Source organism: Mizuhopecten yessoensis, unplaced genomic scaffold (genome assembly GCF_002113885.1).
Source record: "Mizuhopecten yessoensis strain PY_sf001 unplaced genomic scaffold, ASM211388v2 scaffold1011, whole genome shotgun sequence".
Classification (NCBI taxonomy): domain Eukaryota; kingdom Metazoa; phylum Mollusca; class Bivalvia; order Pectinida; family Pectinidae; genus Mizuhopecten; species Mizuhopecten yessoensis.
In genome coordinates, this window is record NW_018403833.1 from 1,027,357 (window position 1) to 1,050,459 (window position 23,103).

Consider the following 23,103-nt stretch of genomic DNA (forward strand, 5'->3'; position numbering starts at 1 on the left):
AGCTGGTTTATTTGAATCCACTGACATCAAGGGGGACTTGACCATTTGGTCAGATAAGACAGTGTGTCAGTAAACCTGTCTACACTGACATCAAGGGGGACTGGATCATTTGGTCAGATAAGACAGTGTGTCAGTAAACCTGTCTACACTGATATTGTGGGAGACTGGATCATTTGGTCAGATAAGACAGTGTGTCAGTAAACCTGTCTACACTGACATCAAGGGGGACTGGATCATTTGGTCAGATAAGACAGTATGTCAGTAAACCTGTCTACACTGATATTGTGGGAGACTGGATCATTGGGTTGGATATAAAAGCATGTGTTTAAACCTTATGTTACAATCATCAATCTTTTACAGAAAATCTAGCTAGTTGTACACCTTACCTTCGTAGAACAAGCGTTCCTCCTTGGTCTTGGCACGCTTCTTCTGTATACCTACTGCCACAGTGTCCCCCAAGTTAATCGTCCCGTGGTATGTACCCTCCGGCTGTTAACAGTAAAATTATCTATAAATTAATGGAACCATCAGTTACATGATTCATCATTGTTGTTACCATGAAAATTCCTTCAAATATTTTTGTTTGACTTTCTTGGAGAGTAGACTTTGATATCAAATATACTGTGAATATAACAAATGATTTCGTTCTAGATGAAATAATGGCTTTCGTTAATTTAAACCCATGCATGCACATACTTGACAACTCTTCCTTATTTGGAGGGAAACTCCCAAGTTTTGACCCTTAATTTGAACATTTTTAACCAGTGACTTTGCTGGACAATTCCTATATTCTAAGATATAGTGGTATGATCAGAAAAAAAACAACTCAAAAGATGTCGTTTTAAAGCATTTTTTTCAATTGGGGATTTTCTATTTCGAGCTCATGGAATCGCCCCCATGGGAATAAATCATTTGAAACATGATCATGGAAATACTTTTCTCTGTTGATTTAGTGATTTTAGAAATAAAAATAGTTATTTTCCAAATATTTTTCCCTACATGAATTACATGTATAAAGACAAATATGTAAATCCAAGCAATATCTTCTTGTCCTTTCCCAGGCAGTATCGAGTATTTCCCAGGCAAACCAGAATTGACTGTATCTATCTATGTAGTATGCTTACTAAGTTAATCTGAATTTACCTGTATCAGTCTAGCTTAATTTAATAAGTAGTTATTTCTACAGCCTATCCAAGAGCTTACCTGGATTAACTGGAACACTTACCAGGCATATTATTTCCAAAGAGCTTACCTGAGATTACCTGTACACTTACCAGGTTTGATATTTCCCCAGAGCTTACCTGTTCACTTACCAGGTATAATATTTTCCAAGTATTTACCTGAGATTACCTGTAAACTGACCAGGTATAATATTTTCCCAGAGCTTACCTGAGATTACCTGTATACTTACCAGGTATAATATTTCCCCCCAGAGCTTACTTGAGATTACCTGTACACTTACCAGGTATAATATTTTCCCCCAGAGCTTACCTGAGATTACCTGTACACTTACCAGGTATAATATTTCCCCAGCCTCCTGTATACACTCCTGAGGTTTGAGGGCGTCGCCCAAGTGAGGATAGAGTTTTCTGTACCATTCCCCTTGTGTAAACCCTGGGTACACACCTACATAGGTACAAAGTCTTATGTCAAATACATAATCCGTTAGATATGTATCAAATCAAAGCTAAAAGTTGTTAGATTCAGTGTGTGAATGTATATGGTACAGGCAAAGCTGTTTATGACAATGTTAATAACTGTTTAATGGTAAAAATATGATAAAGTTTTCCATCTCTTAAATTTGAAATAAAAAATGTATGAACAAGGTTTACATGCTTTATCTCCCATTTATTGGTTCCAACAATGTAAGTTAAGGCTACAGAATTACATAAATGAGACAATACAATGTTATACACACGTATGTAGAATTATTTCTGCATCAAATGTTTCATTAATTTCTAACTGTTGAGAGAAAAAAATCTTACTATTTTTTACCAAAACTCACTAAAAGAAAATCAAATGATCTCACTATTTTCACTGATCTCACCTTTTTCACTGATCTCACTATTTTCACTGATCTCACTATTTTCACTATTTTCACTGATCTCACTATTTTCACTGAACAGTTACAACATGTATGACAAGATTATGATGTAATACTTTTTGAATAGCAAATCAGAGGAAGTAAGGCTTACTTGCTGAATATTTTAAGGTTACATGTAGGTGAAGAATTGGGCAAATTTGGTGTGAAATGTATCCAAAATGAATGGGGTTCTCCTAACACGGGAATTAAATAATGTATACTTTAAAGTTTAATTGTAGTTGATCAATGGCATCAGTTTTGATTCCAGGAGCTGCACAACACAGACTTTGATCTTTGACTCAAAAATGAATTCTTGGCCCTTGTATATTTGTTTCATCATTTGATATCCATTATACCATACTAAAATCAGGCTAAAAACGTTGTGTAAAGATTTGTGCTTATTTATTGATTTAAATATCAATTCTGAACATTAAAGATGCTATGTTCATTTACATCCTCGTAAACGAACATGTTCGTAAACAACTATGTTGCATGTCATTGTAAAGGTTAATAACATTCATTTCCATCTTTAAATAAATTTTAGATTTACAACGATTAAAGAATCAATATTTTTCAGACGCAAAAAAATACTGTTAGCAACATGGAAATTTGAAGCCGCTTATATATCGTGTATGTTTCAATTAAGCAGGGAAATGCCTTTCAGCTAAATTGTCACTTTAGGTATCATAAAAAAGCTATGAATATTTAATTCTATTTATCAACACGTTTATCTTTGGCAGAATAATGGAGACACAGATGAAAGGAAAACGGTTTTTAGTTCAATAAATATTACATAAATCTAGATTGTTTTTTAGATTAATCTCAACTATAAAGGTAGCATGGCCATGGCCGTACTTAGTCATCCTTACTAAAACACCCCCAGTAACATCAACTCCTCCCAAGGGCTTGTGTGGAAATGTGATTCAAACACTTTATAAACACTTTCATCCATTTTCATTGCCTTGATGTAACAGATCCTGCCAAGTATATATAGCCAATATCTCACATTAATTCGGTTTTACATGGGGGAAAGCTATCACAGTTTATCCTGTTCAAACAGTTCCTGAATTTTTTTTTTCTTTTAGCGGGGTTCTAATTTTTGTGAATTTAACAGTACAATTTTATGTTAATTTTCTGCAAAAAATCAATACAATATTCTAAAATAAGAATCTGATTAAACTTAATCACAGCACTTTGTGCCATAAGTCATGAAATCTGCGAAATATATAAACAAAGCTGCGAAAAATAAGAAAAGCAAAAAAAACCCCAAAAAAACCAGGAACACTTATAAAGAGTTTTAATAGTGCTTCTTATAAATACATAGACAATCACCTTCCTTTTTTTCTTTTTTGTTTGCTGAAATAAATCCTGTATTTTAAAATTCTGAGATATTCTCTGCTTATCAAACACATGATCTTGTAAACGTAAAAAAAAGCACTGTGTGTCTCAATGTTTACCTCCTGGGGGAGTTTGGTGGATGTCGTACAGGAACCAGCGTTTCCGACCAAAGATAACGCCATTCCAGGCATCCGCATGTTTGTGGAAACTGACTCCACTTCTCGACGCTCCCATGAAGAATATACTGTCATCTACACCATCCTGAGAATAAGGGAGAGACAAATATGTATAGAGCAAAACTAAAACATATTTGAAAAATCAGGGGGAGATAACCACAGATCACCTCACATATCAAGTAAATTACAATCAGGGGGAGATAATCTCACATCACCTCACATATCAAGTAAATAACAATCAGGGGAGATAACCACATATCACCTAACATATCAAGTAAATTACATTCAGGGGGAGATAACCACAGATCACCTAACATATTTAGTAAATTACATTCAGGGGGAGATAACCACAGATCACCTCACATATCTAGTACATTACAAGCGGGGGGAGATAATCACATAACTTGTAGTATATTATAATCAGGGGGAGATAACCACATATTACCTCACATATCAAGTAAATTACAATCAAGGGGAAATAATCACAATTCACCTCTCACATCAAGAACATAACAATCAGGGGGAAGATAACCACAGATCACCTCATATATCAAGTAAATTACAATCAGGGGGAGATAATCTCATATCACCTCACATATCAAGTAAATTACAATCAGGGGAGATAACCACATATCACCTAACATATCAAGTAAATTACATTCAGGGGGAGATAACAACAGATCACCTCACATATCTAGTAAATTACAAGCGGGGAGATAATCACATAACTTTTAGTATATTACAATCAGGGGGAGATAACCACATATTACCTAATATATCAAGTAAATTATAATCAAGGGGAGATAATCACAATTCACCTCTCACATCAAGAACATACAATCAGGGGGAGATAACCACAGATCACCTCACATATCAAGTAAATTACAATCAGGGGGAGATAATCAAAATTCACCTATCACATCAACAACATAACAATCAGGGGGAGATAATCACATATCAAATAAATTACAATCAGAGGGAGATAACCACATATTACCTAACAATCACAATCAGGGGGAGACAATTATAGATAACCTCTCATTTCAAATAAATAACATAAATGATCAGTGAAGTTATCACAAATAACCTAACAAATCTAACGAGTAATTTTTACATTCAAGGGGAGAAAATCATACATAATTTTGAAAATAAATTTAATATAAATAAATAATTAAGCTCTCAAACATTTCAGTTGTTACCGGCTGAATATTCAATGTCAGGATGAATAATTTCATATCTTAAGGACTAGCTAGCTCATAGGCACATTTAAAAATAATTTAAAAGCGAGAAATTTGTTCGATGAATATTGAAACTTTGAAAAAGCTCAGGCCCAGGTGTTCGTACAATTGGGATATAGAATTGTATACCCCTGAATGTTCTATTAATATCACTGCATAATTTTAATATTTTGTATAGTAAAGTGGTAAAAGCATCAGAAATAAATTTCGTTTCCATATGATCACATTGTTGTTTATTGAATATCTACAACATGAAGACAGCTTCACTACAGCAGAAAATTGATGTTAAAATTAATATAGGATTTTATATGAATTTTTACACTAACATTATGAAAATTGAAAAAAATACTCTAAATTTCTATTGTGGTGCTATTAAATCTGCCGACACCCACCCATCACATGTCCCTGTCATGGTGTATATATGTATGTGTATATATTCTCAACTCATCATACATTTATGGTATCTTTTAAAAACAGAAAATCAAAGTTTGTTTACGTCCACAAAACTGTATTTAAAAGTCGCATTACTAGCATGACATTTTTGATGTACACATAATTTATGATACATTTGCCAGACAAATTTGAGCTTTGACATATATAAGTGATCCTTCATTTTACACACATGAACAAAAACTGAAATGTGTCTGAACTTAGAACTGTATTATCTGGACACCTGTATACACCAGACCTTTACCTTAGTCCCACTTTAATAATAATAATATAATTAATAGTAGTTTGAGGTTCTTATATACCTCTTTATCACAATCTAGTTTGTAGGTTGTCTCAAAGCGGTTCACAAATTATTATCCGTAGTTATAGGGCCTTTGCAACCAGCCAATATCTTCCTCAACTCCCTCGGGAGCATACAGCCGGAGCTTCAATTTCGGCGCTAACAGCTAGCATTCAACAATTCTAGCGCTGCCCAACCATGTACTCATTTACAGCTGAGTAGACTGGAACAAGTGGAGTAAAGTATCTTGCTCAAAGATACAACACAGTAGTGCTATGCTGTGACTTGAACCCACAACACTTTGGTCACGAGCCTGGCGTCCTACCACTAGACTACCCTGCCTCCTAGTGTATACATTTCTATGTAACCCTGTATAATCTGGACACCTGTATAAACCAGACTTCAGTTAGGTCTTAGTGGATACATTTCTATGTAACTTTATAATCTGGACACCTGTATAAATCAGATCTTCAGTTAGATCCTAGTGTATACATTTCTATGTAACTTTATAATCTGGACACCTGTATAAATCAGATCTTCAGTTAGGTCGAGTGTATGTATTTTTGTGGAACCCCAATCTGATTAAAATTATCTGTTACATGGCTCCGCCTGCGTAGTACAAAGTTAACGGAGGCTTACAGATGATTTTAATCAGATTGGTGTAACCCTGGACAAGATGGACACCTGTATAAACCAGACCATCTACTAGGTATGTTTTAATGAAAATAATATCTGTAATCTTTTGTTTGGTTTGCGTTTTAACACAGCTATGGTCATTTGAGGACATGCCAGGTTTTGGTGGTGGGGGAAAACCGAGGTACTGGGGAAAAATCACTGATCTTCGGCCAGTACCTCGCGACTGCCCCACGTAGACCTGAACCTGTGATCCAGTGGTGGAGGGTTAGTAATTATAGACGGTCAGACACCTTAACCACCCGGCTACCAGGCCCCTATATTCTGTCAAGCTTAATATACAAAATAATTCAAATAAGAGTCCAACAGTATTTATCTTGATGTAAAAAAAGCTCTGTCATTTGAAAACTTGCATATTCCAACTAAAAATCTGAGTCCTATTGATGTTTGGTTTAAACAGGTTTCAATCAACAATAAAAATATCTTCATTCCAGATTTTAAGAGTATTTCATGAAGAGAAAGATCAAAACATACTGTATATCTTGACCTTTGATCTTTATCAATGTCTACTTAGAATATGATGATAAAACTGATTTAAACATCTTGTATCATGGGTTAATATACCAGACTGGATTTTCAGACTGAACATTGTACAAATATTTTTGTTTATCAATAGTTATCCCTGTCTTTTTTGCTGCCATTTGAAAATTAAATTATCATAGGATTTAACCATGGAAGTTCTCCAAGCTTTATCCAATAACACTGATAAGTATCTAATTTCTAGACTTTAACATTACTGTCTCAATTGAGGAAGCACATTTTGAGATCCAACAGCATATCTGATACATGTATTACCGAATTGTGCGTGACTATGTAGTTAGGTAAAAAATGTTCATGCACGCAATAATATTTTGAAAATTCAGAAGTTACAAAGTGGCTAAATTGAATTATGTGTAATATGTTTGTGAGCAGAGGATATAACAAATTGACCATCAAACTGTTGCAACCTTATTGTATTAGATGATAAATATTTTCTTTCAAGTTAACATTCATAAATAAAATAATGCCATGAAACTTTAAGATCCTGAAGCTTCAATTTGATTAACTAGGCATTACCAAATTTACTTGACCAACTGTGTATATTCCAATGTATCCTTTGTAAATGTAAAATCTCAAAGGTTTCTTCATCTAAAGATCTTATTGACGTAAATAAAATTTCATAAAATACAGACAAATAACATAATCTTACCTTGATTTCAAAATATTTTGGCGGTTTTAAAGTTTTTGGCAATGTTGAATCGTTGTAGAAACTTCGGTCAAAGATGTAGCTGAAAATACAATGATGAAAACCCATACAAACAGGTGATATTAAGGAGGAAAACATTTTATAACCTGTGAGGAAAATAAAACCTTTAATAAACAGCATGGAATAAAGCTTAAATCAAACTGTTGATTTTCAGTATTTAACATTATTGAGATATGCATGCATTTCTTGTTTTAGCTCATTCACCCTGAAGACAAATTTGAACTCTTCCAATTCAAAGGTTGAATTAGTTCATTATGAAATTTCAGGGGTGAATGATTTAAGGATCCCTGGTTTTTTTTTTACACACAGTAGCCTCCCCTTAATGTAACTGGATGTAATTGTAGCACAGTTGGGCCGAGACTTTTCCATTGATTATAGGTAGTTCAGTCAGTTAGAGCGACAGTACATGTAAAACAACCTGAAGACACTCACACCACTATTGTTGGTCTTTCAGAAATGATTTGTCAAAGCTATAGTCATGCTGAAAACAATGGTAGTTACAGTTTTTGGCAGTGGTACAGGGATCCTTAATGCATTATAATAGATACATAGCATTACATATGAAACAAATATCTTGCTGCACATTGTACTTTGATGTATTTCAAATCCCATCTTGACAGAATACAAGCCGGCTATAGCCACACTATTGTATTATAAAGTTCAGTAAAAGCGATGCTATTGACCCTGGGGAAATTTCTATGTGTTTACTACGTCACCTTCGGATGATAGATACAAATACCACAATCCATCATTCTGTTTACCATACTCAACCTAAAAAATGCCCAACTCCTTATAAACACGCCTAAGACCAAATCCTTTTCTGTCCCTGTCACTTCAACAAATATACCAACAGACTTGAATGAAAATGTCTAAAGAGCTATCTTTTGAAAATTTCGGATGATTCTACAATCATGGTAACTTTCCCCGAGTCACTTAACACAAAGGTTGCTTTTTTTTAGGTCAAATGCAGTAATGTAAATCATAAAACAACAGAAGATTTATTTCCATCTAAGCTCTTACATGTTTGATCCATACAATGAGTAATTTTCTACAGTTTACAGGACAAAATGTCAAAACGGAGACAAAACACACACATCAGTTTTAAATGTCAACAATATCGGTGACAACTTTAGCCTGCCGGTGTGTAACATTCCACTGTTTGTTTTTGTATGTCAAGTCTTGTTAGGTCTGATTTCAGACTGCAAAAAAGTGTACCAGTGTAAAATTTATCAAATATCTCCTATAATATCAAAAGGACCTTAATTAGCATTAAGTTTTATATCTATATGGAGGCAGGATACTAGATAAATTGTATAAGCAACATGGTTTGAATAAACAGAAGAAATGTGCACAACCTAATTAGTGCCCACATTCTTACAAATTACAAATTCCCCTTTGTGATCAGCGACTTTTTAGAAGCAATAGTACAAAAATAAATTTATGTAGAAGAAAAACTTTTTGTTCAATGATGACTTTACATGGAAGAGTCTACTTAATCTGACTAAGCAAATCAATTGTCTTAACCCTTTCACCCCTATGTAACTTTAGTAGACTCTACCATGCATTGATATGGAGGGGTCCATTATGGTCTACAGTGGTGAAAGGGTTAACTAGAACAATTATAGGTCAGCAAGGGCCCAACCATATGCCTGACCGTAACCCCTGCCCAATGGTCTATCTAAAGTAACATTGACTTTGGAATTTTTTCAAATCCCTATTACATATCTACATATCACAGTGTATCAACATGTCATTATTAGTTTCAAAAAAAATAAACTATTGGATCCAAGTTGAGGACTGTAACCCCCCCCCCCCCTCCACCTCCATGGAACTATTTTTAGTAGCAGTGACCTTGACCTTAGAATTTGTTTAACCTACATTTTACAGTTTGTCAGCATGTAAAATTTCAGAAAGATTAATATTACGGATTCCGAGATAATATCCGAAAACAAAAGTGTGGACTGAGACAGACAACATATAGGCCATCCTCATCTCTGATTAGAACCCTGATTTAAGAACAAAAACATTATTAAAAAATTCATGTTCATTCCTTGATATTGATTTACATGTGTGAATCTGCAAGTTGTAAACAAACTTGTAAAATATTTCTCTAAGCTATAAATATATTAATATATCGCTATTTTATTCACTTCAAAGGAACTCATAAAAACAACTATATCCCTGCCTTTTGCTACAATGTATGTCTATCAGCCAGTAGTTAGTTCGAAAACCAAAACACCCTGCAGACTAACTCTGTTAGCAATTTCGAGCCCACTGTTGCAAACTAACTCCCTGGGCAATTTCCTTGCTTCCTCACAGAAATGACCAAACATGCTTGTGACAGGTGGGTAGCTTCACCTGGGGAACCAGAAACTTGCTATACTCCCTCAAACCCATACTTTAAATGTATAATAGCTGTATCTGTATGTTAGCTGTATCTAAATGTCTTAGCTGTAAATGACTGACACTTACAAGGGATCCCCCATAGCGTCTCTGTCGTTCATCAGCTGATCTACATATTCCGTAAAGGAAGTCTGCATGTGGCCGTTTCCTCCCCTTCTCACGATCTCCAGTGAGTTTCCATACAAAACTGACCACTCGCCGTACTCATGCTTTAGGTTCTTCACTGACCATCGGTCAGGCTGTGTCCAGTCCTTGGCTCCATTAGGAAAAGTTACTATCACAGGTTTCTTGTATCTATAAACACTCTCAAACTTTTCACTCGTCATGTCACGTACCGAAAGTCGGTCAATAGTACATATTGAGGAATCATACATTTGATTGGTCTCATCGTCAGCCAATTGCCATCCACCAGTAGAAATTGACTTGGATTTCACTGGAGTTTTTTCAGACGATTTATCTGAGGAACTTTGAGCACTCTTTTTGGTAGTTGATGAGGGTGACTGTGTTGAGGACTTGGATGATGACTCTGACGATGACTTTGAAGATGATTTAGATGACGATTTTGACGATGATTTTGACTCTGGGGAGGGTTTAGACTCCGGTGTAACAGAAGGTGTTGAAGAGGTGGTTGTGTCTTGAGAAACAAGAGTAGTTAAGTCTGACAATGGGACGTACATTATCACCAGATACGTGACCACAGCTACCACTGCGGCCAGTACTGACACTATCTGTAAGTATTGTGGAACACTGATCGGTGACTTTTTGTGTTTGGCCCGTGACGGACTCGGAGGTTTGGAATGGGTCTTGTTTCCCTGGGTGCCATTTGACACTGCCCTATTTTTCTTTCCCATAGGTAAAAGATTACATCTACAAAACAAAAAAACAAAATATTCAATTGATAATACACTACTATAAACAGTTTCATTAATTAACTTTAATTTCAATGTAGTTAATCTCACACACGAAACAGGCAAAACGCCAATAATCACAATCATACAGTCAAGGCCTAATTAAAGTACCAAACTTGTGTAACAGATCCATAAATATTGAAAAAGAAGATAAGAAACAGTACTTCTGAAAAATTATGATAAAATGAAATGATAAATGAAAAGGGTAAAACTTCCATAAGAAACTGGATACAAGCATAGGAGTACATTTTACTAGTTTGGTGATTACATGTGAAGTTTTCATAATTTTTTACCGAAACTGTAGGATTAATGTGTACAAGATTTAACGAAGAACTTACCAAATGGGGCACAATTAACTTCCTTAAAAACCGTAGAAATCCAAACAAATCAAAATATCTGTATTTATAATCACAAAACTCAAATGAGAGGTGTAGGAGGGATTATCCGGACAAAGTTTGGCTTATAATTTTGGAAAAAATGGTATACCTCCAGGAAATTAGTCAGATCTTAAGATTAGTGCAAGAGTTTCACATCATTTCTCAAAATTCAACACATTTCAATCAAATGTGTGTATACAACCTAGGGGAAAAAACCTTTAGAATGGCATATTTTGAGTTGTTGTTTCAGATAGAATATAGGGATAGTTCAAATAAATTAACTGGTTGTGAATAGGTTCAAATTTAGAGTCCAAAATCTTGCGTCTCCCTCAAATATATGGAGCGTTAGCAAGAATGGCTGGATATAATTGATTACAATGTAGCTTATTCAGAAATCCTAGACTGATTTCTTTTCTAATATTTTTCCTGTTATCAACAACACTGACAGAGATGGGTTTTACAGTGCAGTGGCTGAAGATTACACATAAAGCATTTATTGATTCTTTGGAAAGCTTTTCAAAGTTTGAGCAGAATAAAACTGATTCATCTTTCTTCAAAGGATAACTACAAGTATTGAGCAGAAAATCTGTTACAATCTGTTGCATAATTTTGTCAGGCTACAGCAAAAATACTTCTTTATCGATCAGAAATATATAAGCTATTAGACTAAAGAAATCAAAGTTCTGTCACAGCTTTTGATACTTAAAAAATTAGTGTATGGCGCATACATAAAAGTTTCATTCAAGAAGACAATACTGGACTTTTGAAAATACAAAACGCAAATTAGCAAAGCAACAGCTGAACCAATATGTGAATCTTACTTCTGTGAGTCACATTATTTTTAGGTTGCCTATTTATACACATAACAAAGAAGGGAGATTTTCCAATTTACACGCTGGAAATCAGGTGTAGAAATTTATGACTGGAATACTTGAAATAAATAAAAGGAAACATACGGAACATGTTTAAAATATGAAAGAAGATGTAGGAATTTTCTAATTACTTTCATGAATGTGACCTGGTAATTCTGAAAAGATCTAGAGATAATGTTTAAGAATTCAACATTATGTTTGACAAACAAGAGGCCCATGGGCCTTAAAGGTTACCTGAGTTGTAATACAATTGTTATAATTGTTGTGATATTGTCAGAAAAAAAAAGTGAAATAATAACATGATCTAATATAATAAGATCAAATTTACCCCCGTCCTCCAAGGGGGAATGGATGACATGAGGGTTGTGACATTCGTATTTTGACTAATCACATAATGTCTCCATGAAGAGGATTTTATTCTAGCATATTGTTGTCTAAAGAAGACAATTGTTAAAATTTTAGCCAAATTGACCCCTTTTGGCCCCATCCCTGGCAGGTAAGATCCATATAATCACAATTTTACTTTGCATTTGACCATGGAGCCTTCCAGCAAAATTTTATTGAAATCAAATAGGTTCAGTGATTATGGAGAAGTAAAAATTGTGAATTATTTACGGATGGACGACAATTGACGAACAACAACGGACAAAAGGCGATCGCAAAAGGTCGGTCAAGACTTTATCTCAGGTGACCTAAAAACCCCTTAAAAATTGGATAGGTATTGAAAATCCATTTTTGACTTCAATAGATAAGGACATATATCTTATATTTAGTTTCATAGTTCGAGGCTGTAATTTTTTGCTACATTCAGACAGATGCTCAACCTGTTGTGACTGACGAGGAACAGCTTCCACACAAACAGTCCAGTTAAACAATTAAACTGATACTTGTGATTAAATTGTATAAATGGACCATGTTCACAGACATATGGTCTCATTAGCTACCAAAATCCTGTTCAATTTGTAACAATTGTTTCTCTACAACAAATATATAACCAGACATTTACAGATGGAAAAGGCAACTGTTAATTTCAACATTAAACAAAAGGCCAAATGGGCTTTATATATCTCTTTTTTCCCCCATATTTTTATTATACAAGATTCTTTGGATTCCCTTCCAGATTGTCTTATACATGTTATTATTTTCTATTGTCTTGTATAAGGTACCTGCAATCATCAAGTTCATATGAAATAGACGGAACCTTTAGCAGTGTCTATTTCCTTTGGCAGTGTAGATTTCTCCACTCGATCATGCAATACATTTCAGCTGAGGGTTAGATAATATATTAAAGAAATACACTCCTTAATCCTTACACTCTTTATCCAAAGACTTCATGTTACACCCATATAACATTGTAATAGAGGGATTATTTTTAATAATGCTTCAACAACACTCAAAATATTACTTGTGTTTAAGTAAAGAATTAAGGCACTAAACTGTTCAGCTAACAGCAGACCCAACACTTCACTTAACTCTAAAATAGGCAGGCTACGTAAAATGTTCATGTTTAAAATAAAATCAAAATGTTGGCTGAATAAATTTGAAGTTTGATAAGAGAGGACTGTTTTTAGAGACAGAAATGTTCAATCTTATAACACAGGTATGCAGTAAGACGGATATTTTTAACAGAAAAAAAATATGGATGAAGATATACTAGCATACCAGGGACTTCTATTACTACCACATGTTAACATGATCATGCAAACAGAATAAAGTAAGCCTTCAAAAATTTAACCACTGTTAACTATTAACCTTTGTTAACATATGGAGTCCTAATATTTATAGTTTCATTTCAGAACATGTTTGTATAAGTACGCAGTCTTTAAATAGCTATGTCATATACTTAATTTTCTAACAAAATTAAGAATCAAATCAATACACAGGTTTAGGTTCAGACACTTTCAAATGGAAAATCTTCACAGGCCAAACATTTTCTTGTTACCCTTTCCCTGATGGTTTTGAAGTTTTCGTGACAGATTCCTGAAAAGGGTAACGCTACATTTATCCATGTAGATCCTGAAAATTTATTAAGAGTGCCGATATTCAAAAATTATGTTGGATTCGAGGAGGTCTGGGCACAGTTTTTAAACAAGCATGTATAAAAACACACCTAGTGAAGGGACACATGTGCACAACTTGTAGACATATTCTGTAGCAAAAATCGAAGTTACATGTTTGATTTTACTGACTTTTTTAATTATCAATTTCGGCTCATATTATGTTCTCCGCCTAACAAAATTATTTCTTCATCAAAATTACAGGACATTTACCTTACTTGGCTGTGTTGGTCAGCTGTTCACTGAGTGCTCTCATTGTAAGTCAATAAGTATACAGCGGTGCTGTAGCAGCATTGTACAATGGAGGGGAAAAAACATCAACCTTTTTAGAGATCTTTCATTTCACAATAAACGGCCATTTTGTACAATTCTGTCAAACTGGATCAAGAGTATCAATGACCATGAATGTAAATTTTTTCAAGCGAACTCGAATAAATCAACTCGTACTAAAGATGTTATTTCGAACAATTTGTCCCTCCTCCCATCAACGTACAATGTCGGAGCTGTATTGTTAGGGAGTGACGAACCGCTGGTGTCCCAGTCTAGCTGGGGGCTGGGAGTAAATGTCATATGTCTTTTTGGGTAAATTGTGTTGTGATCTGCAGGTTTTTATCAAAGTATAATTAAGTGCACCATATGTTTATGTGGTGTTTTTTTTTACTTGCTGTGTCAGGTATCAAACGACTGGCATTTAACTGTACTTTTCTGTAACAGTTTACGACACCCCGGTAGCTTTCTTCATAAAGTTTAAGGAGAAAACAAAAACAAAAATATACTAGAAAGATTCTTCGTTTATACCCATACGGATAAGTTAAGCTCTATTCTATTCTATTATCAGAAGATTTGAACATTCAAATTAGTTTTTATTTCTGTCACTAGTCCAACCTTATATTTACACTATATATATTCTCTGTCAAAATGAGTGTTAATGACATGTAAACGCAGTGTTTGATATCTGACAGTGCCATATGTTAGCGCAGTGTTTGATATCTGACAGTGCCATATGTTAACGCAGTGTTTGATATCTGACAGTGCCATCAAACCAAATAAAGCAGGGACAACCCAAATCTCACGCCTAAGAGGTTTATAATAGCTATAGCAGTTCCCACTCGCTACCCTCCCTTTTTGCCATGCTAATCCGTCTTTTCTATGCCAGCCCCCTACTGCCCAAGGCTAATTCTAAGCTACGTACTCTATAGCTAGCTGCCCTCCTCCAGCTGCTTGGGGCTCATCTACTTGCCCCTAGCTGGCCCATCCTGTATAGTCCTTCCCTATATAGACTTGCTCCTCTAGTTGTCCCCTCAAATCTTAATTACTCCCTCCCTAATTAGCTATCCCTTCTAGCTGCCTATACCTACAGATCAATCTTAATTAGTCCCTCCATAGGGTATATAGCTTCTCTAGCTGCCCCAGGCCCCAGACAGTAGCCCCAACATACCTATCCTAGACTGGCTACCAGTCCCTAAGTTTTTATGAAGACTTTCTCAGCTGCATTTTACTACTAGCTTATCTCCCCCTTGTTTAGAATCAAACATTCAAGTGATCAAATTTTTTGAGTTTACTTCTTTCTTAATAATTCAATATTCTAGAGACGGTGGCCAGTCTAGACCTATCCCAATACCTCTATTTCTAAGCTCTAGCTGTTGCTGTTCCTGTCCCACCACTTACCATGTAGCATTTGTTCCCTCTTCTCTTTAAGATCCACACTAATGCTGTAGTGTCTGTATATATTATTGTATCTCGTACAGAGACTTTCATCACTGTAACACAAGTATTATTTTCCCATCCTAATCCTTACAGTAATTAAAAACGTTTGTCTGAATTGATGTTGCTATAATCCGAGGTGGTAGCCAGGACGATATAGGAAGTAACTTGAGATTGTTTACAAGGTAACTGCTTGTTGTTATACTCGATACATCATGTAGCAAAAAATTACGTCTGAATGGGGCAGTCGTACCATATGCATCCACGGAATGTAATATCTCATAGGAATGGTTGTCTATTGGGTAAAGTTATAGGCAAAAACCTTCATTACCAGGTAAATGAATCCTACCAGTAACAGCGGAGGTCATGACATGACAAGAGGCCTAATAGGTCTGTATCCATGGGGCCTAGTTTTGGGGGGTAAAATAGGAGCGATATTAATGACTGCCATCTTTATATTAGTGCATGGATTGATTCCCTAGTATTTTGTATTTGAGCTGATTTGAGTACACATCCCTGGAAAATGCATCTGAGTATTATATTATTAAAAACAATGTAAGTCAAGAAATATGAAAATATCATCTCCTCTGAAAGTTTGGTAATAAAATCCTGTTGAGGTCCTGCAAATATCAATTGTTAAACTATAAATTGAGGACTGAGAATAGTGAATGATGCCCCCCCCCCCTCCCCCATCTCCCCTTTAATTTGATTAATTTAATTTCAGACCTCAATAGGGGTTGTAGATTGTGCAGATGAAACTGGTGTTTTGGCCTCCTCTTTTTAGATTATCTTGGATCCACTGGGTGAACCTTGGCAGAACTAGTTCCAAGTATATTGAGGAGGGGTCACCTTCGCTGTCATGTTACAAAACATGGTTTATCACTTACACACACCGTTTAAACATCCATTATCATAATGAGTTAGATTCAGCATCCTTCAGTACAATCAAGTGAGCATGTAATTACAACATTAACTAATTTCCCAGAGTCTTGGAGAAGATGATTATAATTACTGTTTTATGTCTACATTCATATTTTCAAGAGAAGGTTGTGATTGAACATTTCATTGGAGCAGAACTTTGGTCTCCATCACACTAATCTCCACTAATGACATCAAAAGGTACATATTTACCTGAAAATAATTTGTAATTAAGTTATATGCAGTCTATATTTATATACTCAAAATAGGCTATAAAACATCTTTTATGAATAGTCTGGCAAAATGATTTGATGTCACATTTGAAGATGCACTTTGGAAATTCTGAATAATGAGATTAATTCAAACAATTTAAGGTAAATAACTCATAAAACAGGAATTATTTCAGATAAGGTAGCATATATCCTTAAGGGAGATTGCCTTAACACAAATAACAGGTATAATGTGTAAGGTAGCATACATTGTTAAGGGAAATAACTCTAAAACAAATAATAGGTACAATGTGTAAGGTAGCATACATCCTTCAGGGAGATAACTCTAACACAAATAACAGGTACAATGGGTAAGGTAGCATACATCCTTAAGGGAGATTGCCGTAACACAAATAACAGGTATAATGAGGAAGGTAGCATACATTGTTAAGGGAGACAACTCTAACACAAATAATAGGTACAATGGGTAAGGTAGCATACATCCTTAAGGGAGATTGCCTTAACACAAATAACAGGTACAATGTGTAAGGTAGCATACATCCTTAAGGGAGATTGCCTTAATACAAATAACAGGTATAATGAGTAAGGTAGCATACATTGTTAAGGGAAATAACTCTAACACAAATAATAGGTACAATGTGTAAGGTAGCATACATCCTTAAGGGAGATAACTCTAACACAAATAATAGGTACAATGTGTAAGGAAGCATACATCCTTAAGGGAGATAACTCTAACACAAATCACAGGTACAATGTGTAAGGTATGTAGCATATATCCTTGAGGGAGATTGCCTTAACACAAATAACAGGTATAATGTGTAAGGTAGCATACATTGTTAAGGGAGATAACTTTAACACAAATCACAGGTACAATGTGTAAGGTAGCATACATTGTTAAGGGAGACAACTCCAACACAAAAAACCCCAGATAAATATGTAAGGCTGTATATATCCTTAAGGGAGATAGTTCTAACACAAATCACAGATATAACGAGTATGGTAGCATATTTCTTCAAGGGAGACAACTCTAATGCAAATAACAGATATAATGTGTAAGGTACGTAGCATATATCCTTAAGGGAAATGGATCTAACACAAATCATGGTATATTGTTAATTTGTAGTAACATACATAAATCCTTATGTTTAGGTGTATCCGGCAAACAGCTGACTAGAAGCACCAGCCTGACATTACAAGCCCATTACTTACCATGTTGACAGATACAAATAGAACAATATGTGACAGAAAAAATGCTACAGCACTGAGCTTGTCCAAAAAGGAGTATCTTACTGGCCTAACATTATTGAACTGGTCACTTTCACTACCCTAGTAAATGTCCAGGATAGTGTTTACGGGCTGTGTTAGGCACAAAACTGACACTAATTATCACTTAACATTGGCAAACAGACAATTGAATGTTCTGTATGTTATAGTGAGTGTAGGTGACTTCCACTCTATGTCTAGACTATACAGCTAAGCCATGTTTTTCAATGGTATGATAATTCCCAAAAGAAGTAAATCAACAAAACAAAAAACAAAACAAGAGTACCGCGGGGCGGAACAATATAGGCCCGTCCAATGCCATGTAGTGTTATATACTTTCTTACATTGAAATAAGATCTGCATCATTCTAAGAGTGGTTAGCTGACATGCTANATAATGATATACAACCTTTGTATACCACAGCCAACCCTCTTATCACTGTTTCTTTAGAATACCACAAAGGCATGTCTGAAGGTGTCAATTAAAGATTTCTGTGTTTTGTCAATAATTTTTGTGTTTATTTACTTGATTTTAATCAGGTGAGAGTTAAAACTGTTATGTTATCGTTTTCATTATAAAGGTAGTTTTGCAAACAAATAATCCCAAATATGGAAATGAAGATTTCCTAATATTAACATTTTTGTAGGGGAATTGCAAAATTTTGTTTTCTGTATAACATGAAAGCAGCGAACAATTTTGTCATGTTAACCAACCAGTTTTAAGTATTTCTCACATCCAATTTCAAATGCGTGAATTTATTATATAGGACAGGAAAGCAAAGAAAAATTAACCAAGGGGAAAGAACGTTATATGTATACTCTCATTAAAAGTGAATTTCTTTAATAAATGACATCAATTTCTCCGGCCTTCCACATGTGCATCTTGTAAAGCATGAGACTCGTGGACAGAATTTATTGCACTATTCTATTTACTGGAGCAGCCATCCATGTGCTCCTCTTACAACACAGCACACAGACATTCAAACAGCATATACATATCGTAAATTCATGTGATAGAGGAATATTAATTGAATTTGAATGACGGAGCATGTATGAATTTTTAAGTAGCTTTTTTGGAGTCATTATGAAATAATATTGATATAAAAAGTGAAAGAAATATCTGCAGTGTATGAAAGTGTACATGGAAACTGCTTTATATAAAATATTGCATGGTCTCGAAACCTGTTCATACATTGCAGTCTGTACTTTATTTGTTTTTATAGTAAACATTTATCATTTATAACTTGTCTATTCTGAATAAAATCAAAAGTGAACTCAGTCTACTAAGAAAGTAAGTTGGGCTCACTGACGAAGAGGGTGCTGGTTCACGGACTAATCAAGCTTAAGTCACTGGCAAAGTAAGGTAGGGTTAACTCACTACGTTTGGTCTTACCGACAAATGAAGCACAGACTGACTTAAAATCAAGACTCGGCTCACTCAGCTAAACATTCCCCATTGCAAATTCCTTTTAATCTATTTTTTTATGCATTAACATTTAACAAGACGTATACTGTGAGTTATCGTTATGATATTTCAGGGGTGAATTATTTAAACAATAAGATAGGTCTTATTGGAATTGAGTGACGGTCTATCTATACTGATTATACATTATCAACTTTATGACCTTGACCTTTGTTCCCTTGCTGTGACCTTGAACATTTCTAGATGGACATTGGAATATAACTCAATATTGTGAAGTCACCCATTGCAGGTAAACCACTATGGAACTGGCCACTTTGGATTTTTTAAATATAGTAACCTTGATCCCCTTATCAATTTGCTTTTGATATCATTGTGATGCAATTATAGGGGCATGAGACTTTTGTTGACCAGATTGCTTACTCAGTCTGAGTGACACGTCACAGTATAATGAATGGTCCAGGTTTCTAACCCTGCATGTCTAGCCATGCTCAATTTTTACACTAAGAACACTGTTGTTGAATATTTTTTTTTTCTTTATTTCATCTCAAGTGTCTTCTTAAAGTCTTGCATGGTATAGTTTTCTTTTCAGAAATTATTTATCAGAGCAATAATCATGCCAGAAAAATCACTTTCTGATGCACATGCAGTTACTGTTTTAGAGGGGATCTTTAAGAATGATATTATAAGATGACAGCAATACCCTTAAAGAGACCCAATGCACTGTCTCTGTTGTATGTAATATGTATTTCATGAAATGTCAGTCAAAATCTTTATATTTCACCATGTTGTCCAATCCATCTACCGGTAGTTATTAAATAATGGTAGTACGGTACAATTTCCAGCCCTCATATACAATATAATACATCAAGCATATTTTCTGGGATATTTTCAGTCACTATATAATGGGAGCCAAATCACTCTCTTCAGCCTCCATGTTCAGATATTCCAGAAAAGTTCTAACATGTAAAACCCCTAGGGTTGAATGATTAATGCTTTCCACTCCATTCAACGGGATGCTTCATGATTTATCGTAATTTCATGACACAAAAAATAACTTATTTACAGTTACAAAAATAGCTATTGATTTGAGAAGGAATGGATTTAACAAAGCTTGAACGCATCTAACCACTGAAATGCTAGCATTGCAGTCTCACAAAAGATCCTTTGGGAAAATCATTATATTCACTGCGAATTAAATAATTCAGAGGTACAAGATTCTGTTAAATGATGCTCTATTGTTTTTCTGTATATAAATAATCAGAGATCATCAGTATCACAACAATCGACCTCCCTGTCACTCAATGTGTTCCAGACAAAAATAATCAATGAAATTAATCTACATTTTCCCTTCCACAGACAATATTTGCAATCTTCTGCCAGAATTCTGTCATTCTTATATGCAGGAGGAAACATCAGCAGGGGCCATGATGAGTGAAATGAAACTCTTGTTTTTAATACGGAGATAGTTCTAAGAAATTCAATTTATACTTATAAGCTCCTAAACAGTCTTTTTCAAAATTTACCCCTATTTCTCCTTTCGAGCACCACCTCTCTTTTCCCACAGGGTCTTTGCCTTTCATTTATGAAAAAGTGCACAGTTTTTTATATGTATTTGCCCAAAGTGATGCTTCATAGCAAGGAAGTATCAAGTCATTAAAACAACTTTCCATTAATTTCAATATTGGGCACAATCTGGTCTTTGAGAATAGCTTCCTTTATTTTTATGAAAATTAATTACCTTGCCCAAGAGATTCAAGTTCCCATAACACAAGTCTTAAGGAGTAATTGTTTGAAACGAAAACTTGACGTACATGTATTGACATTTTGTCATGGCATAACCTCAATTTTTCTAATGAACTCATAATTTGAGATCTAGCTCCGGTTGAATACTATGAGACATCTTTATTCTTAAGACTCTTAAAAATTGCATTGCTGAAATTGTTTGATCTTTAAATATTTTTATTTAGTGGATTGAGAATGCTATGGAATTAAGAAATACATGATTTGTAAGAATCGCTGAGAATTTAAATTACGACAGAGATAAGTGATACAGACTCTATAATGAGTAACACTTGAATCAGGAAAACATTCCCCAGACTAGGATCCTTTTCACTATTTACCATCCCATACAAACTAATGAATTTTACAAAATAGTGGATGTCAGTAAATTATATGCATCCTGATCTCGGTCCTTAACCCCTGTCCAGGAGGGAACTCTCTCGGATCTATCTTTTTCATTCCGTGTCATGAACAATATATATCCTCTGGATTTTAATCAAAACCAGTCCCATCAGGAAATCTAACACGAAAAATAGTTTTAAAATTGATATACCTTCAATCTAAAGTCAGGTTAAGAAATTCTGTTCATGAAAACAGTAGCATTGCCTTTTAAAATAACTGATTTATACCTAGAATGGGAGCTGAACAATTTGTAAATGTCTGTCACAGGGTATATGTATGGATATGAAGATTGTACCTCTTACATATAAATACTTAACCATGTTTAAAACATAACCAAAATTTTCATAAAGTACTTTTGTATCAAGGCCTTTTAAAGCAGCCTTTCTGATTTTCATAAGATATACGGAGATAATGGTAAAAGTGTTTCCCTTGAACTAATTATGGGTAGAAAACTCAAAATTAGAAAGGATCATGAAATTGCAATCACCCTATACCATAAGTGTTAAGTCTCCTGTTTATGCAGGACAGATACTCCCTATTTTTCATCACCATCCCCCCCCATCCCCTGAAAAAAACCTCCCCCTTTTTGAAGATTTTTCTCTGTCTCACGCTTTTTGAAAAATTTCATTTATTGTACATGTTTATATTAAAATAATCTTTTTAATTAAATTTGTCATATTGTCTAATAATTTTCAGTTATATATATTGCCTCTAGCTGCTACACTGGTAGTCAGATTTAGGTACATTCTTTTTATGTTATGTAACTTCTATAGAAAACTTATATTTATCTATTTTATAAAACAATTAAATCTATCAAAACCTTTACTTAAATTTTTAAAATCAATTAATATATTTCATATCAAAAAGATGTTTGCGAAAAATATATACAGTTTATTAATAATATAATTTAAAAATTGATTTAGCCATGAAACTGCAACACTTGTCGTGTCTATATGCAAATACGCGTACAAAGAATTAAAAGTAAAAGAAGAAAATGAAAGTCCAATAGAAAGTACAGCTACATGTTATAAATAGAAAAGACACTTACCTGTCAATGAAATGTATTACGTTACCAAAACGTTCCTGTTAAATATGTGTTTTATCATAATCACCAGTAACCACATGTGACATTTTTTACCAGGAGCCAATCTACACTGTCACAACTCTGTCAGACCCCCACACAAACTGTGTACCTAATGGTTCTACTGAGGAGGCTACCTCCCGGGAGCCTGCTGTCCTGGAGCTTCTCTCAGGCACTGTGTGG

The 23,103-nt window shown here is 34.6% G+C and overlaps 1 protein-coding gene across 4 annotated transcripts in view; it reads right to left on the reverse strand.

Moving 5' to 3' along the window:
- Nucleotides 1–23,103, reverse strand: part of LOC110456412 — a 49,474-nt gene that overhangs the window by 4,171 nt on the left and 22,200 nt on the right. For 2 of the 4 annotated variants that reach the window (XM_021507155.1, XM_021507183.1), the window contains exons 2-6: nucleotides 9,977–10,774; nucleotides 7,448–7,526; nucleotides 3,541–3,682; nucleotides 1,514–1,626; nucleotides 387–489 (exon numbers count right to left, since the gene is read on the reverse strand). In XM_021507155.1, the coding sequence (XP_021362830.1) occupies nucleotides 387–489; nucleotides 1,514–1,626; nucleotides 3,541–3,682; nucleotides 7,448–7,526; nucleotides 9,977–10,774 (1,235 nt within the window). Of the gene's footprint in view, nucleotides 1–386; nucleotides 490–1,513; nucleotides 1,627–3,540; nucleotides 3,683–7,447; nucleotides 7,527–9,976; nucleotides 10,775–15,789; nucleotides 15,967–22,887; nucleotides 23,099–23,103 lie in introns of those variants that run through there. The other 2 variants (XM_021507165.1, XM_021507174.1) reach the window with 2 other exon arrangements.